Source organism: Anolis carolinensis, unplaced genomic scaffold (genome assembly GCF_035594765.1).
Source record: "Anolis carolinensis isolate JA03-04 unplaced genomic scaffold, rAnoCar3.1.pri scaffold_15, whole genome shotgun sequence".
NCBI lineage: Eukaryota > Metazoa > Chordata > Lepidosauria > Squamata > Dactyloidae > Anolis > Anolis carolinensis.
Window position 1 is genome coordinate 3,785,611 of NW_026943826.1, and position 16,933 is coordinate 3,802,543.

At 35.7% G+C, this 16,933-nt stretch overlaps 1 protein-coding gene and 1 long non-coding RNA gene across 5 annotated transcripts in view; both read left to right on the forward strand.

The window, feature by feature from the left end:
* The window catches only part of plod1 (procollagen-lysine,2-oxoglutarate 5-dioxygenase 1), a 42,527-nt gene extending 26,733 nt beyond the window's left edge, over positions 1-15,794 (forward strand). Inside the window, exons 13-19 of the mRNA XM_062965502.1 lie at positions 3,713-3,854; positions 5,020-5,133; positions 5,440-5,505; positions 7,182-7,286; positions 11,319-11,465; positions 13,438-13,563; positions 15,492-15,794. Coding sequence (XP_062821572.1) covers positions 3,713-3,854; positions 5,020-5,133; positions 5,440-5,505; positions 7,182-7,286; positions 11,319-11,465; positions 13,438-13,563; positions 15,492-15,647 — 856 coding nt within the window. The 3' untranslated portion in view covers positions 15,648-15,794. The remainder of the gene's footprint in view (positions 1-3,712; positions 3,855-5,019; positions 5,134-5,439; positions 5,506-7,181; positions 7,287-11,318; positions 11,466-13,437; positions 13,564-15,491) is intronic.
* On the forward strand, positions 7,308-11,269 carry LOC134294439 (uncharacterized). 4 transcript variants are annotated; one of them, XR_010001349.1, is made up of 3 exons: positions 7,308-8,329; positions 8,811-8,875; positions 9,120-11,269. It is a non-coding gene; the product is annotated as an uncharacterized LOC134294439 (long non-coding RNA). The 4 variants fall into 4 exon arrangements; XR_010001348.1 differs by having other exon boundaries at positions 7,308-7,892; positions 8,094-8,329; positions 8,811-11,265; XR_010001346.1 differs by having other exon boundaries at positions 7,308-7,644; positions 7,889-8,329; positions 8,811-11,265.
* Positions 15,795-16,933: the final 1,139 nt, after the last annotated feature.

Sequence of the window (16,933 nt, forward strand, 5' to 3'; positions counted from 1 at the left end):
TGGGCAGAGATTAGCCCTCTAAACTGGCAGCAATTGGATAAAAAAAATTATTGCTCTCTCTCTAATTAGGACTTTATTTTTCTTTTCTTTTTGTTGTATCAACCTTGAGGCGTGGATGTTGGGTTGTGTTGTCAAATTTTGAGGTTGGGGGGCCTGTACTTTTGTTGTTTTGTGAATTGCCGTGATGCCATCACTCTTTTATATATATAGATATAATATAATATAATATAATATAATATAATATAATATAATTAATAATACAATATAATAATGAAATATATGGACATCCTCCAGGGAAGGAGGTGGTATTACAGAAATATAATATAATATAATAATACAATATAATAATGCAATATATGGACATCTTCCAGGGAAGGAGGTAGTATTACAGTAATATAATATAATATAATATAATAATAAAATATAATAATGAAATATATGGAGATCATCCAGGGAATGAGGTGGTATTACAAATATATAATATAATATAATATAATATAATATAATATAATATAATATAATATAATATAAGGAAGTTAGTGTTATTACAAATATAATATAGCACAATATAATAATGCAATATATGGACATCCTCCAGGGAAGGAGGTGGTGTTACAAATATATAATATAATATAATATAATATAATATAATATAATAACAATACAATACAATTTATTATATGACCATCGTCCGGGGAAGGAGGAAGTGAGTGTTATAACAAATATAATATAGCACAATATAATAATGAAATATATGGATATCATCCAGGGAAGGAGGTGGTGTTACAAATATATAATCTAATATAATATAATATAATATAATATAATATAATAATGAAATATATGGACATCCTCCAGGGAAGGAGGTGGTATTACAAAAATATAATATAATATACTGTAATAATACAATACAATTTATTATATGGCCATTGTCCGGGAAAGGAGAAAGTGAGTATTATTACAAATATAATATAGCACAATATAATAATGCAATATATGGACATCCTCCAGGGAAGGAGGTGGTATTACAGAAATATAATATAATATAATATAATAATACAATATAATAATGAAATATATGGACATCATCCAGGGAAGGAGGTGGTGTTAAAAATATATAATATAATATAATATAATATAATATAATATAATATAATATAATAATACAATACAATGTATTATAAGGCCATCGTCCGGGAAAGGAGGAAGTGAGTATTATTACAAATATAATATAGCACAATATAATAATGCAATATATGGACATCCTCCAGGGAAGGAGGTGGCATTACAGAAATATAATATAATATAATATAATATAATAGCAGAATATAATAATGCAATATATGGACATCATTCAGGGAAGGAGGTGGTGTTAAAAATATATAATATAATATAATATAATATAATATAATATAATATAATATAATATAATAATACAATACAATGTATTATAAGGCCATCGTCCGGGGAAGGAGGAAGTGAGTATTATTACAAATATAATATAGCACAATATAATATGAACATCCTCCAGGGAAGGAGGTGGTATTACAATAGTATAATATAATATAATATAATATAATATAATATAATAATACAATACAATACAATGTATTATATGGCCATCATCCGGGGAAGGAGGATGTGAGTGCTATGACAAATATAATATAGCACAATATAATAATGCAATATATGGACATCATCCAGGGAAGGAGGTGGTATTACAAAAATATAATATAATATAATATAATATAATATAATATAATATAATATAATATAATAATACAATATAATAATGAAATATATGGACATCCTCCAGGGAAGGAGGTGGTATTACAGAAATAAAATATAATATAATATAATATAATATAATATAATATAATATAATATAATATAATAATACAATATAATAATGCAATATATGGACATCATCCAGGGAAGGAGGTGGTATTACAAAAATATAATATAATGTAATATAATAATACAATACAATGTATTATATGACCATTGTCCAGGGAAAGTGGAAGTGAGTGTTATAACAAATATAATATAGCACAATATAATAATGAATAATAATATGGACATCCTCCGGGGAAGTAGGTGGTAATACAATAATATAATATTATATATAATATAATAGTACAATACAGTCTAATATTGTCCAGGGAAGGAGGAAGTGAGTATCATTATTACAAATATAATATAGCACAATATAAAAATGAAATATATGGACATCATCCAGGGAAGGAGGTGGTATTACAATAATATAATATAATATAATAATATAATACAATTTATAATATGGCCATCATCCAGGGGAGGAGAAAATGAGTATATAATATAGCACCATATAATAATGAAATATTATTAATTTATTTATTTGCTAGCAATAATAATAATAATAATAATAATAATAATAATATGTTAAGGTGAACCTATCACAGGGTTTCCTTAGTAATAATAATAATAATATTGATTCAGTGGTCAAAAATGCCATACATTATGACTATTACATTATTATTATTTATTTATTATTTATTAGCAACATTTATATCTTGCCCTTCCCACCCCAAAGGGGACTCAGGGTGGCTTACAAATTATATGTAGATACAATATATTATATTATTAGTATAGCACAATAGAAGCATTATAAATTACTATATTGTACTACAACATTATATTGTAATCTTACATGTAATATATATATACAATTATAATAGTGTATTATTATTATATTGTATTACATTATAATATTATGATCAATATTATATGTATATACAATATATTGTATTATTAGTATATCATAATATGAGTATATGTGTGTGTATATGTATATATATGTGTGTGTGTGTGTGTATATGTGTGTATATATAGATATCATCCAGGGAAGGAGGTGGTATTACAATAATATAATATAATATAATAATACAATACAGTGTATTATATGGACATTGTCCAGAGAAGGAGGAAGTGAGTATTATTACAAATATAATATAGCACAATATAATAATACAATATATGGACATTATCCAGGGAAGGAGGTGGTATTACAATAATATAATATTATATATAATATACTAGCTGTGCCCGGCCACGCGTTGCTGTGGCGAAGTCTGGTGGTATGGGAAATAAAAGTATTGAGGAATTGGTGGTAGTTAAGGTAAAGGGTAAAGATTTTACCTTACATTAAGTCCATTATAAATGGATAATATAGCTGTATGGAAGGGCCTTGAGTCTACACTGCCATATAATCCAGTTAAAATCTGATAATCTGTATTTTATAGGCAGTGTGGAAGAGGCCTAAGTGAGGCCTAACTCTGCCTGTCCCCTGGGCTGAGTGGGTTGCTAGGAGACCAAGTGGGCGGAGCTTAGCCTTCTAACTGGCAGCAATTGGATAAAAACAATTATTCCTCTCCCTCTAATTAGGACTTTAATTTTCTTTTCTTTTTGATGTATGAACGTAGAGGCATGGATGAGGGGTTGTGCTGCCAAGTTTAGTGTTTCTGGGATGTGTAGTTTTGTTGTTTTGTCCTAGGCCGAAACTTCATTACCCTTTTATATACATATAGATACTTTTATGTTGTAATTGTATATAGTAACCTTCTTGATGTCCTATAAGACTTGCTTTCTTTGATGTTGTAATTGTATAGGGTAGATTCCTTGATGTTCTATAAAATCTGCTTTTTGACGGCCTTCTTTCCTCCCTCCCTTTTAGGGGCCTCTGGAACGTCCCATACATCTCCAGCGTCTACTTGGTCCAAGGAGGCCTCCTCAGGTCCCGATTCTCAAACCCCAAGCCCTTCCATCATGGCAAACTGGACGCTGATATGGCCTTTTGCCACAATCTCCGGGAACAGGTTAGGGCGTTGGCTATTATTATTATTATTATTATTATTATTATTATTATTATTATGACACAGCAAACAAGATAGATATACTGGATTTCGTTTCACAAAATCACAAGTCGAACACTTCCCAAGTGTCTAGGACTGTGTGATGTATTTTCGGATGATGTGTGCAGATCCCAGCAGGGTGGCCTTTTGCAGTTAGCAGATTGTGATTTTGTCAATGTCTATGGTTTCCAAATGCTGGCTGAGATCTTTTGGCACGGCACCCAGTGTGCCCATCACCACCGGGACCACCTGCACTGGTTTCTGCCAGAGTCTTTGCAGTTCAATCTTGAGGTCCTGATAGCGGCTGAGTTTTTCCTGTTTTTCGTCAATGCGACTGTCACCTGGGATGTCGACATCAATGATCCAAACCTTGTTCTTTTCCACAACTGTGATGTCTGGTGTGTTGTGTTCCAGAACTTTGTCAGTCTGGATTCGGAAGTCCCAGTATCTTTGCGTGCTCATTTTCCAATACTTTTGCAGGTTTGTGATCCCACCAGTTCTTTGCTGCTGGGAGGTGGGACTTGAGGCATAAGTTCCAATGAATCATTTGGGCCACATAGTTGTGCCTCTGTTTGTAGTCTGTCTGTGCAATTTTCTTACAGCAGCTGAAGATATGATCCATGGTTTCGTCGGTTTCCTTGCCCCCCCACCATGTCAAGGTGGCACCTGCGGGGGGGATTATTATTATTATTATTATTATTAGGTTATTGTTGATACCATATTGTTTTTGTTGCCCCTACTTTTCCACTGATAGAGCTAGTTTATTGCTTTTCATTGAAATACGGTAAATCTTCATAAACATTTAACCTACTGATGCCTCGATTAATGAAATTTTATTGGTTTCTATTTTTATTTTTAAATTGACCCATAGTTGCTGCATTTCCCACCCTTGGCTTATACTCGAGTCGATAAGTTATCCCAGTTTTTTGTGATGAAATTAGGTACCTTGGCTTATATTCGGGTCGGCTTATACTCGAGTATATACGGTATTACTATTATTATCCATCTGTCCTGCCTTTCTCCCCATAAGGACTCAAGCACCAAGGCTCAGCACCAAGATTACTGTATGGCGAATCTAATGCAGATCCCAATTTCGGCATAATTTTCTCTTTCCCCCCTTAAATCTCAGGGTATCTTCATGTTTGTGACCAACCAGCAGCCCTTCGGCCACATCCTGTCCTTGGAGGACTATGAGACGACCCACCTCCACAACGACCTTTGGCAGATCTTCAGCAACCCAGAGGTACATCTGTCTGGAGAGATCGAATCGGGCATTTTTCTTACCTGAAGGCAAAAAAGGACTGGACTGGGTGGCCCTTTGGAGTCCCTTCCAACATGAACCTACCAGAAATATATTATTATTGCTATTGTTGGTACTGTAATAAGAGTAATAGAACATAGTCATATATTGTTGTTGTCGATGATGATGATGATGATTATGATAATCATCATTAGAAGTCGGGCAAAATGTGTATTTCGGTGGAACAGTAAAAAGGATTAATCTCACCAAGCAACCCACTTAATTCCGAATTTCCATTTATTTCTGCAGGACTGGAAGGAGAAATACATTCACGAAAACTACACCGCGGCCTTAAAGGGGAAAGGAGTGGAAACGGTAAGGAACCCTTGTTATTGTTATTTGAATATTCATTTGTTATTATATTCATTTGTTGTTGTTATAACACCCATTTGTTGTTGTTATAATATTCATTTGTTGTTATATCCATTAGTTGTTGTTATAATATCCATTTGTTGTTGTTATAGTATTCATTTGTTGTTGTTATTCTAATATCCATTTGTTGTTGTTATAATATTCATTTGTTGTTGTTATAATATCCATTTGTTGTTATAATATTCATTTGTTGTTCTAGTATTCATTTGTTGTTGTTATTCTAATATCTGTTTGTAGTTATAATATCCATTTGTTGTTATAATATCCATTTGTTGTTGTTCTAGTATTCATTTGTTGTTGTTATTCTAATATCTGTTTGTTGTTGTTATAATATTCATTTGTTCTTGTTATAATATCTGTTGTTATAATATTCATTTGTTGTTGTTATAATATCCATTTGTTGTTGTTATAGTATTCATTTATTGTTATTCTAATATCTATTTGTTGTTATAATATTCATTTGTTCTTGTTATAATATCCATTTGTTGTTATAATATTCATTTGTTGTTGTTATAATATCCATTTGTTGTTGTTCTAGTATTCATTTGTTGTTATTCTAATATCTGTTTGTTGTTATAATATCTGTTTGTTGTTATAATATCCATTTGTTGTTGTTGTTATAATATCCATTTGTTGTTATTCTAATATCTGTTTGTTGTTATAATATCTGTTTGTTGTTATAATATTCATTAGTTGTTATAATATCCATTTGTTGTTGTTATAGTATTCATTTGTTGTTGTTATTCTAATATCCATTTGTTGTTGTTATAATATTCATTTGTTCTTGTTATAATATCCATTTGTTGTTATAATATTCATTTGTTGTTGTTATAATATCCATTTGTTGTTGTTGTTCTAGTATTCATTTGTTGTTGTTATTCTAATATCTGTTTGTTGTTATAATATCCATTTGTTGTTGTTATAATATCCATTTGTTGTTGTTGTTCTAGTATTCATTTGTTGTTGTTATTCTAATATCTGTTTGTTGTTATAATATTCATTTGTTGTTGTTATAATATCCATTTGTTGTTGTTATAGTATTCATTTGTTGTTATTCTAATATCCATTTGTTGTTGTTATAATATCCATTTGTTGTTGTTGTTATAGTATTCATTTGTTGTTTTTATAATATCCATTTGTTGTTTTAATCTTCATTTGTTGTTGGTATAATATCCATTTGTTGTTTTCATTCTAATATCTGTTGTTATAATATCCATTTGTTGTTGTTATATTCATTTGTTGTTGTTATTCTAATATCTCTTTGTTATTGTTATAATATCCATTTGTTGTTATAATATTCATTTGTCGTTGTCCTTATAATATCCATTTGTTGTTGTTATTGTTATAATATCCATTTGTTGTTATAATATTCATTTGTCGTTGTCCTTATAATATCCATTTGTTGTTGTTATTGTTCTAATATCCATTTGTTGTTATTGTTGTTGTTGTAATATGTATACCCTGCTTTAATCTCAGGAACCCAAAGACCCAAAGCATCTCACAAACAAACAAAACAAACCCCTATACAATCCAAAACGTATCAGAAGTAACTATTAAAAGATAGCACTTTCTTTCTCTGTTGTTTCCCATGCCTTCCTTTCCCCTTTCTCCCTCTCCAGCCGTGTCCAGATGTTTACTGGTTCCCCATATTTACCGATGCGGCTTGTGACGAATTGGTCGAGGAAATGGAGAACTTTGGCCAGTGGTCCCGAGGAGACAACACCGTAAGGCATTTTGTGGGTTGGAGGGATTTAAAGGTGGGAAGGGGCCCCAAAGGACATCCAGCCCAACCCCCTTCTGCCTTTAGGAAAGAAAGGCACCACCCAATCCCTCCTGACAGATGGCCCTTCATCCTTGGAAAGAGCCTCCATTGGACGCTCAGGCAGAGAGTTCCAGTGTTGAATGGATGGAGAGATAGAATAGGTAGATAGAAGATTGAATAGGTAGTGAGGGATATAGATAGATAGATAGATAGGATGGATGAATAGAAGGATGAATAGATAGGATGGATAGATAGGATGGATGGATGGATGAGTAAGTAGATAGAAGTATGAATAGGCAGATATGTAGGTAGGTAGATAGGTAGGTTAGATGGATGGATGAATGAATGAATGAGTAGGTAGATAGAAGGATGAATAGGTAGCGAGGGATGTAGATAGATAGATAGATAGATAGATAGATAGGATGAGTAAGTAGAAGGATGAATAGATAGATAGGATGGATGGATGGATAAGTAGAAGGATGAATAGATCAGTAGATAGGATGGATGGATGGATGGATGGATGAGTACGTAGAAAGAAGGATGAATAGGCAGATATGTAGGTAGGTAGGTTAGATGGATGAATGAATGAATGAGTAGGTAGAAGGATGAATAGGTAGTGAGGGATATAGATAGATAGATAGATAGATAGATAGATAGATAGATAAATAGGATGAATAGGATGAATAGATAGGATGGATAGATAGGATGGATGGATGGATGAGTAAGTAGATAGAAGGATGAATAGGCAGATATGTAGGTAGGTAGATAGGTAGGTTAGATGGATGGATGAATGAATGAGTAGGTAGATAGAAGGATGAATAGGTAGCGAGGGATGTAGATAGATAGATAGATATATAGATAGGATGAGTAAGTAGAAGGATGAATAGATAGATAGGATGGATGGATGGATAAGTAGAAGGATGAATAGATCAGTAGATAGGATGGATGGATGGATGGATGAGTACGTAGAAAGAAGGATGAATAGGCAGATAGGTAGGTAGGTAGGTTAGATGGATGAATGAATGAATGAGTAGGTAGAAGGATGAATAGGTAGTGAGGGATATAGATAGATAGATAGATAGATAGATAGATAGATAGATAGATAGATAGATAGATAGGATGGATGAATAGAAGGATGAATAGATAGGATGGATGGATAGGATGGATGGATGAGTAAGTAGATAGAAGTATGAATAGATCAGTAGATAGGATGGATGGATGGATGGATGAGTACGTAGAAAGAAGGATGAATAGGCAGATAGGTAGGTAGGAAGGTAGGTTAGATGGATGAATGAATGAATGAGTAGGTAGAAGGATGAATAGGTAGTGAGGGATATAGATAGATAGATAGATAGATAGATAGATAGATAGATAGATAGATAGGATGGATGAATAGAAGGCTGAATAGATAGGATGGATGGATAGGATGGATGGATGAGTAAGTAGATAGAAGGATGAATAGGCAGATATGTAGGTAGGTAGATAGGTAGGTTAGATGGATGGATGAATGAATGAGTAGGTAGATAGAAGGATGAATAGGTAGCGAGGGATGTAGATAGATAGATAGATAGATAGATAGATAGGATGAGTAAGTAGAAGGATGAATAGATAGATAGGATGGATGGATGGATAAGTAGAAGGATGAATAGATCAGTAGATAGGATGGATGGATGGATGGATGAGTACGTAGAAAGAAGGATGAATAGGCAGATATGTAGGTAGGTAGGTAGGTTAGATGGATGAATGAATGAATGAGTAGGTAGATAGAAGGATGAATAGGTAGTGAGGGATATAGATAGATAGATAGGATGGATGAATAGAAGGATGAATAGATAGGATGGATGGATGGATGAGTAAGTAGATAGAAGTATGAATAGGCAGATATGTAGGTAGGTAGATAGGTAGGTTAGATGGATGGATGAATGAATGAGTAGGTAGATAGAAGGATGAATAGGTAGTGAGGGATATAGATAGATAGATAGGATGGATGAATAGAAGGATGAATAGATAGGATGGATGGATGGATGAGTAAGTAGATAGAAGTATGAATAGGCAGATATGTAGGTAGGTAGATAGGTAGGTTAGATGGATGGATGAATGAATGAATGAGTAGGTAGATAGAAGGATGAATAGGTAGCGAGGGATGTAGATAGATAGATAGATAGATAGATAGATAGATAGATAGATAGATAGATAGATAGGATGGTTGAATAGGATGAGTAAGTAGAAGGATGGATAGATAGATAGGATGGATGGATGGATAAGTAGAAGGATGAATAGATCAGTAGATAGGATGGATGGATGGATGGATGAGTATGTAGAAAGAAGGATGAATAGGCAGATATGTAGGTAGGTAGGTAGGTTAGATGGATGAATGAATGAATGAATGAATGAGTAGGTAGATAGAAGGATGAATAGGTAGTGAGGGATATAGATAGATAGATAGGATGGATGAATAGAAGGATGAATAGATAGGATGGATAGATAGGATGGATGGATGAGTAAGTAGATAGAAGGATGAATAGGTAGCGAGGGATGTAGATAGATAGATAGATAGATAGATAGATAGATAGATAGATAGGATGAGTAAGTAGAAGGATGAATAGATAGATAGGATGGATGGATGGATAAGTAGAAGGATGAATAGATCAGTAGATAGGATGAATGGATGGATGGATGAGTACATAGAAAGAAGGATGAATAGGCAGATATGTAGGTAGGTAGGTAGGTTAGATGGATGAATGAATGAATGAGTAGGTAGATAGAAGGATGAATAGGTAGTGAGGGATATAGATAGATAGATAGGATGGATGAATAGAAGGATGAATAGATAGGATGGATAGATAGGATGGATGGATGAGTAAGTAGATAGAAGGATGAATAGGCAGATATGTAGGTAGGTAGATAGGTAGGTTAGATGGATGGATGAATGAATGAATGAGTAGGTAGATAGAAGGATGAATAGGTAGTGAGGGATGTAGATAGATAGATAGATAGATAGATAGATAGATAGATAGATAGATAGATAGATAGGATGAGTAAGTAGAAGGATGAATAGATAGATAGGATGGATGGATAGATAGATGGATGAGTAAGTAGGTAGGTAAATAGATAGGTTAGATGGATGGATGAATGAATGAATGAATGAATGAATGAATGAACAGGTAGATAAAAGGATGAATAGGTAGCGAGGGATGCAGATAGTTAGATAGGATGGATGAGTAAGTAGAAGGATGACTAGATAGGTAGGATGGATGGATGGATGGATGGATGGATGGATGGATGGATGGATGGATAAGTAGAAGGATGAATCGATAGGTAGGTAGGTAGATAGATAGTAAATAGTAAATGAGTAAGTAGAAGGATGAATAGGCAGATATGTAGGTAGGTAGGTAGGTAGGTAGATAAGTAGATAGATGGGTTAGATGGATGAATGGATGAATGAATGAATGAATGAATGAGTAGGTAGATAGAATGATGAATAGGTAGCAAGGGATGCAGATAGATAGGTAGATAGGATGGATGGATGGATAAGTAGAAGGATGAATAGATAGGTAGATAGATAGATGGATGAGTAAATAGATAGAAGGATGAATAGGCAGATATGTAGGTAGGCAGGCAGGTAGGTATAGATAGATAAGTTAGATGGATGGATGAATGAATGAATGAGTAGGTAGATAGAAGGATGAATAGGCAGATACGTAGGTAGGCAGGCAGGTAGGTATAGCTAGATAAGTTAGATGGATGGATGAATGAATGAATGAATGAGTAGGTAGATAGAAGGATGAATAGGTAGATAGATAGACAAGGAGTAGTTGCTGGTAGGATAGATAGGATAGATATCCCATATCCCTCTTGAATGGCTTTGCCCAAAGCAGCAGGGAGGGGCCCCACGACGTCCCTCGCCTAGCATGGCCTTGGCCCTTTTGTGCTGCTGCGTCTCCCTGTGGGCTCCCCTAGTGAGACTCGGATGCCTTTGGTGCCGTTTCCGCAGGACAGCCGCATCCTGGGGGGCTACGAGAACGTGCCCACCATCGACATCCACATGAACCAGATCCACTTTGAGCGCCACTGGTACCGCTTCCTCCTGGACTACATCGCTCCCATCACCGAGCACCTCTACCCCGGCTACTACACCCAGGTACGGGCCTGGCATGGACACGTAGGGGGGGCATTTATTTCGGAAATGAACATTAGCTCGATACTGTAGTGCTTTGGATGGATTCCTCTCCAAAACACAACTGCCTTGAGTCCTTATGGGGAGAAAGGCGGGATAGGAAGATAATAATAATAATAATAATAATAATAATAATAATAATAATAATAATAATAATAATAATAATAATATCCAGCTTATATATCTCATTTGCTGTGTCATACTATGTCATAATAATAATAATAATAATAATAATAATAATAATAATAATAATAATAATAATAATAATAATAATAAGATCCACAATATATATCTCATTTGCTGTGTCATACTAGGTCATAATAATAATAATAATAATAATGATAATAATAATAATAATAATAATTAGATCCAGCATATATAACTCATTTGCTGTGTCATACTATGTCATAATATTATTATTATTATTAATAATAATAATAATAATAATAATAATAATAATAATAATAATAATAATAATAAGATCCAGAATATATATCTCATTTGCTGTTTCATACTAGGTCATAATAATAATAAGAATAAGAATAATAATTAGATCCAGCATATATATCTCATTTGCTGTGTCATACTATGTCATAATAATATTAATAATAATATTAATATTAATAATAAGAATAAGAATAATAATTAGATCCAGCATATATATCTCATTTGCTGTGTCATACTAGGTCATAATAATAATAATAATAATAATAATAATAATAATAATAATAATAATAATAACTCCAGCATATATATCTCATTTGCTGTGTCATACTAGGTCATAATAATAATAATAATAATAATAATAATAATAATAATAGATCCAGCATATATATCTCATTTGCTGTCATACTATGTCATAATAATAATAATAATAATTAGATCCAGCGTATATATCTCGTTTGCTGTGTCATACTATGTCAAATAATAATAATAATAATAATAATAATAATAATAATAATAATTAGATCCAGCATATATATCCCCTTTGCTGTGTCATACTATGTCATAATAATAATAATAATCATCATCATCATTAGATCCAGCATATATATCTCATTTGCTGTGTCATACTATGTCATAATAATAATAATAATAATAATAATAATAATAATAATAATAGATCCAGCATATATATCTCATTTGCTGTCATACTATGTCATAATAATAATAATAATAATTAGATCCAGCGTATATATCTCGTTTGCTGTGTCATACTATGTCAAATAATAATAATAATAATAATAATAATAATAATAATAATTAGATCCAGCATATATATCCCCTTTGCTGTGTCATACTATGTCATAATAATAATAATAATCATCATCATCATTAGATCCAGCATATATATCCCCTTTGCTGTGTCATACTATGTCATAATAATAATCATCATCATCATCATTAGATCCAGCATATATATCCCATTTGCTATGTCATACTATGTCATAATAATAATAATAATAATAATAATAATAATAATAATAATAATAATAATATCCAGCTTATATATCTTGTTTGCTGTGTCATACTATGTCATAATAATACTGTAATAATAATAATAATAATAATAATAATAATAATAATAATAATAATAATAATAATATAAGCTGCGCAGAAAGTTAGCATTGACATGAATTGGATTCAGGCTTTTGCACAAGGTCTGATGGATGATTGGTATATATATTTGGTGTTGCATTGTCTTAAATTTTTATATATTGTATTTTACTATGTTATTTAATTATTTTAACTGTTTTATTCTTATTTTATTGTATTATGATGTACTGGTAGTGATCCTACCAGTTGTGTAAGCCGCCTTGAGTCCCCTCGGGGAGAAGGGCGGGGTAGAAATATTGGAAACAAATAAATAAAGATGGGTAGCAATAAAGATAATAATAATAATATTTCCCCCCGTGGTCCTCTTCTGCCCATGGAGACCCAGTTTGAGCTGGCCTTTGTGGTGCGCTACAAACCGGACGAGCAGCCCTCGCTGATGCCGCACCACGACGCCTCCACCTTCACCATCAACATCGCCCTCAACCGCGTCGGGATCGACTACGAGGTGAGCCTGCGTTGAAAAGACAAGAGGAGGAGACTGTCGAAGTGGGAATGATTGTACATAGAGTTGTTTAAATGTAATTGAGTTATAGTGATGCAATGTGAGCTGGAGACTGCATCATGCACTCCACTATGCCGGTGTGTAAACTTTGCCTGTAGCAGAAAAAGCCGTGCTTCGCAGCGCAAGCATGCTGGGCCCATAACCACTGTCAGAGCGCGCGGTTTGGACAAGCACACATGTTGCCTCACATCTGCCCCTTCTTCAAGTGTTGTTCTATAAAGTCTTTTAGTCCAAATCATTTTACCCAGAGTGCTCTGCCCTCTCTACTATCTGTCTGTATATATCGTCTTGTGGATTTCCGTTTGTAAGTAAACCTAGCAACCAGCCAAGGGACAGCCAGGCTTCAGTTAGGCAGACTTAGGCCTCACTTAGGCCTCTTCCACAGATTATCTGATTTTAACTGGATTATATGGCAGTGTAGACTCAAGGCCCTTCAACACAGCTATATAACCCATTTGTAATCTTATATTATCTGCTTTGAACTGGATTATCTTGACTCCACACTGCCGTATAATCCACTTCAGTGTGCATTTTATACAGCTGTGAAGAAGGGGCCTCAGATAATCCAGTTCTAAGCAGATAATATAAGATTAGAAATATACAGTAGAGTCTCACTTATCCAACATAAACAGGCCGGCAGGATAAGTGAATATGTTGGATAATAAGAAGGGATTAAGGAACAGCCGATTAAACATCAAATTAGATAATCGTTTTACAAATTAAGCACCAAAACATCATGTTATACAACAAATTTGACAGAAAAGGTAGTTCCACGCGCAGTAATGCTATGTAGTAATTACAGTAGAGTCTCACTTATCCAACACTCGCTTATCCAACGTTCTGGATTATCCAACGCATTTTTGTAGTCAATGTTTTCAATACATCGTGATATTTTGGTGTTAAACTCGTAAATACAGAAATTACAACATAACATTCCTGCATATTGAACTACTATTTCTGTCAAATTTGTTGTATAACAAGATGTTTTGGTGCTTCATTTGTAAAATCATAACCTAATTTGATGTTCAATAGGCTTCTCCTTAATCTCTCCTTATTATCCAACATATCCGCTTATCCAACGTTCTGCCGGCCCGTTTATGTTGGATAAGTGAGACTCTACTGTAGCCAAAAGGTTGCAGCCTCGTTTATTGGTGCCAGTGATTCTTCGTTGATCTTCTACTGCATGTGTGCTTATCCAAACCGCGCGCTTTGACAGCGACATGTGTCAAGATCTGGAAGGTTGTCCTAAGGAAGCGGGAGAAGGACTTCCTTCCTGGAGGCTGGATGGATGGATGGATGGATGAATAAGTAGGTAGACAGAAGGATGGATGGATGGATGGATGGATGGATGGATGGATGGATGAATAAGTAGGTAGACAGAAGGATGGATGGATGGATGGATGGATGGATGAATAAGTAGGTAGACAGAAGGATGGATGGATGGATGGATGGATGGATGGATGGATGGATGAATAAGTAGGTAGACAGAAGGATGGATGGATGGATGGATGGTTAGGGAAGGAGATCTCACTTGAACATCATCAGGAAGACCTTCCTGACCAGCAGGAGAACCCACTTCCTCCTTGGAGTCTGGTGGAGGCGCCTTCTATGGAAGGTTTGAAATAAAGGGCCATCTGTCGGGAGGGGTTAGATGGTGCTTCTCCATCAATTCATCAGTGGAACTCTCTCCCCGAGTGTCCAGCAGAGGCAGGATGGGCATCTGTCGGGAGGGGTTAGATGGTGCTTCTCCATCAATTCATCAGTGGAACTCTCTCCCCGAGTGTCCAGCAGAGGCAGGATGGGCATCTGTCGGGAGGGGTTAGATGGTGCTTGTCCTGCCTGAACTAACGTGTGTGTTGTTTGTTGTCCAGGGGGGCGGCTGCCGCTTCCTGCGCTACAACTGCTCCATCCGGGCCCCCAGGAAGGGCTGGACCCTCCTGCACCCGGGGCGCCTGACCCACTACCACGAGGGGCTGCCCACCACCCGCGGCACGCGGTACATCGCCGTCTCCTTCCTCGACCCATAGGGGGCCCCACTTCCGCCTCCACTTCCTCTTCACCCTCTACTTCCTCTTCCTCTACCACTTCCTTTTCTTCTTCTACCTCCACTTCCTCTTTCACCCACTTCCCCTTCCTCTTCTGCCTCCACTTCCCCTTCCACTTCTGCCTTCTCTTCCTCTTCCTCCTCCACTTTCTCTTCCACTTCCTCTTTCTCTTCTGCCTCTACTTCCTCCTCCACTTCTGCTTCTGCCTCCTCTTCCTCTTCTGCCTCCACTTCCTCTTCCACCTCCACTTCCTCTTCAACCCACCTTTTTCTGCCTCCTCTTCCTCTTCTGCCTCCACTTCTTCTTCCGCCTCCACTTCCCCTTCCACTTCTGCCTTCTCTTCCTCTTCCTCCTCCACTTTCTCTTCCACTTCCCCTTCTGCCTCCACTTCCTCTTCCACCTCCACTTCCCCTTCCACTTCTGCCTTCTCTTCCTCTTCCTCCTCCACTTTCTCTTCCACTTCCTCTTCCACCTCAACTTCTTCTTCCACTTCCTCTTCACTCACTTTTTCCACCTCTTCTGCCTCCACTTCCTCTTCCACCTCCACTTCCTCTTCAACCCACCTTTTTCCACCTCTGCCTCCTCTTCCTCTTCTGCCTCCACTTCCTCTTCCGCCTCCACTTCCCCTTCCACTTCTGCCTTCTCTTCTCCTCCTCCACTTTCTCTTCCACTTCCTCTTTCTCTTCTGCCTCTACTTCCTCCTCCACTTCTGCTTCTGCCTCCTCTTCCTCTTCTGCCTCCACTTCCTCTTCCACCTCCACTTCCTCTTCAACCCACCTTTTTCTGCCTCCTCTTCCTCTTCTGCCTCCACTTCTTCTTCCGCCTCCACTTCCCCTTCCACTTCTGCTCTTCCTTCTCTCACTTTCTCTTCCACTCCCTTCTGCTCCACTTCCTCTTCGCTCACTTCCTTCCACTTCTGCCTTCTCTTCCTCTTCTCCTCCACTTTCTCTTCACTCTCTTCACCTCACTTCTTCTTCCACTTCTCTCACTTTTTCCACCTCTTCTGCCTCCACTTCTCTTCACCTCCACTTCCTCTTCAACCCACTTTTTCCACCTCTGCCTCTTCCTCTTCTGCTCACTTCTCTTCGCCTCCACTTCCTTCACTTCTTCTTCTCTTCTTCCTCCTCCACTTTCTCTTCCACTTCCTCTTCCACCTCAACTCTCTTCCACTTCCTCTTCACTCACTTTTTCCACCTCTTCTGCCTCCACTTCCTCTTCCACCTCCACTTCCTCTTCAACCCACCTTTTTCCACCTCTGCCTCCTCTTC